General features: G+C 48.0%; 1 protein-coding gene across 2 annotated transcripts in view; it reads right to left on the reverse strand.

The window, feature by feature from the left end:
- ARHGEF5 (Rho guanine nucleotide exchange factor 5) overlaps positions 1–2,097 on the reverse strand; it is a 125,507-nt gene that overhangs the window by 31,607 nt on the left and 91,803 nt on the right. For both annotated transcript variants that reach the window (XM_061582618.1, XM_061582617.1), the window contains exon 5: positions 728–978. In XM_061582618.1, the coding sequence (XP_061438602.1) occupies positions 728–978 (251 nt within the window). The remainder of the gene's footprint in view (positions 1–727; positions 979–2,097) is intronic.

Here is a 2,097-nt window from a genome sequence, read left to right on the forward strand (position 1 = left end):
CTCAGTTCATAAGCCATCAGAAGAGAAGTCTATTCAAATAAGAAGATCAAGAATGCCATTAAATACTACAAAATCAAACATGCTATGAATGCCTCAAGGGTCAGACTTGGAAGTCTGTCCATCCTTCCATCTGCCCAGAGTCAGTATATTCAGTTTTTACTGCTCCCTCGCTCTTTCTTTTTCCTTTCCTTTTTTCTAACCTCCTGGATCCATAGCTAAAGGAAAATGTGTTATTGCCAAAACATTTATCCTTATCAATTCATTTTCACCTTAAAAGGTAACCCCTTTGAATTATTTCAACCAATTTGTCACCAAACATTTTCTTGTGTATTCTGAGGTTGCAATTCTGTGTGCTCTTGCTTGGGAATAAGCCCCACTAAACTCAGCAGAATGCACTTACGCATAAAGCTTGGGGTGTAACTTCATGTAGCAGAGCTGTTGGTAGCAAATTTCCCTTTAAGCTTACTACAGTGTACTACATCATAGAGGCTTGCAGCCACAGACCTGGGTGGTTATTTCAAATCAGTATGTCAACTTCCTTGATTCTGTGCTGCTGTCCATTCTCTCTCTTCAGTTTTCCTTTTTGGACTCTTACCTTCTCCTCTTCCCCCATTCATCTGGATCATTCCATCTTCCAGCTCGCCTTCTCTAAACTTTCTACCCTTATCCATACTATGCTAGCCTCTTTTCTAGCCAAATATGTCTGGCTATGGTCCTCCTGCATTACCTCCTGCAACTTCTGCTCTTCACGTGTCATGCTAAGCAGCGTTGCGCTCCCTCGGACCATGGGGATGTCCTGCCAGAGGGATGTGGTGGACGAAACTGACAGGCGTTGTAGGTAGGAGTCTTGTGAGGAGAGTGCTTTTCTTCGTAACCTTGGAAATAGCTCCGAATCTTCAGACAAGGAATCTGCTCTCTTTTGACTTTGAATGGCTTTGTTCAGTGCAACATCATTGTATTCCTGGTAGAGCAACCTTGCTGTGAAGAAAAAACATCAAGTCTTACATGTTCTGAATCAATGCAACTGGCCTGTAGCCAGATGTATTGCGCTTCAGGGAGAGGGGCTAAGGGTACACTGAGGAGAAAAGGGACAAGATTATTATTATTGTTGTTGTTGTTGTTGTTGTTGTTATTGTTATTGTCTTTATTTATACCCCGCCATCCTTCCAAAACTGGAACTCACGGCAGCTTCCAGATAAGAACACATATAATTAAAACATACAGAGTCTAGATTAAAATAAAATTAAACTAATTCCAATATTAAAACCATTCATACTTATAGCTAAAATCTTGCTTCCTAGCTGCCGACACTTCTTCGGAGCCGCTTGCCTGCCTGTCTCTCATGCCATCACAGCAACAAAGAGCACGCTGAGCAGCGGGTGGAGAGGCGCCCGGGCTCCAAGCTCTGCAAACCCGAAAGACGGCGAGTGGACCATGGCTAGGAAGGGGGAAGCCACCACCTCTCCTTATGAAAAGCTGTGACCATCATCTGGAATCTTATCCCGGTGAAGGCTCTACATACAGGAGCATAGCGGCCGGATGTGTTATCCGAAGCTCCATGAACTGGATTGATAATATCTTACCCACCACCTTTACACCTCTCAAATGAGTGCGCATTTTAGCTTACCCCCTTTTCCAATGCGGCTTTGTTGTGGAGAGGGAGCAGGAGTAGGAGCAGGAGCGGTGGCAGCGAAGGAGCATTGTGTTCGGCTTGCCTTTGCCTTGGGTGCCAAAGGCCGCGCCGAGCATCGGTCTGCCGTCAGTGGTGAGAGCAGTGAGGAAGGCGGACGAGCTCGGGGCATTGCATGCGGAGGTCACAGAGAGCCTGAGCCCAACGGTGGTGAGAGCACTGTGGAAGGAGACCGGGCTCGGGGCGTAGAGGAGACCGCGTGGAGTGGCATTGGAGGAGTAGGGCAGCTGGGGTGCGGAGAACAACGTGGGCGCCTGAGTGAACGCCCAAGGACGGTAGAGCAACCCGTCGGTGGTAAGACCACTGACGAGGTTGGCTCCGTTCGGGGGGTGCCCCGGCGCAGCCCGGCGCAGAGTAACGACAGTGGGAGAACATCGCACAGAGTGACTGAATGTGAAGGGCCGTGG

The sequence above is a fragment of the Rhineura floridana genome, chromosome 8 (genome assembly GCF_030035675.1).
Source record: "Rhineura floridana isolate rRhiFlo1 chromosome 8, rRhiFlo1.hap2, whole genome shotgun sequence".
Lineage (NCBI taxonomy): Eukaryota > Metazoa > Chordata > Lepidosauria > Squamata > Rhineuridae > Rhineura > Rhineura floridana.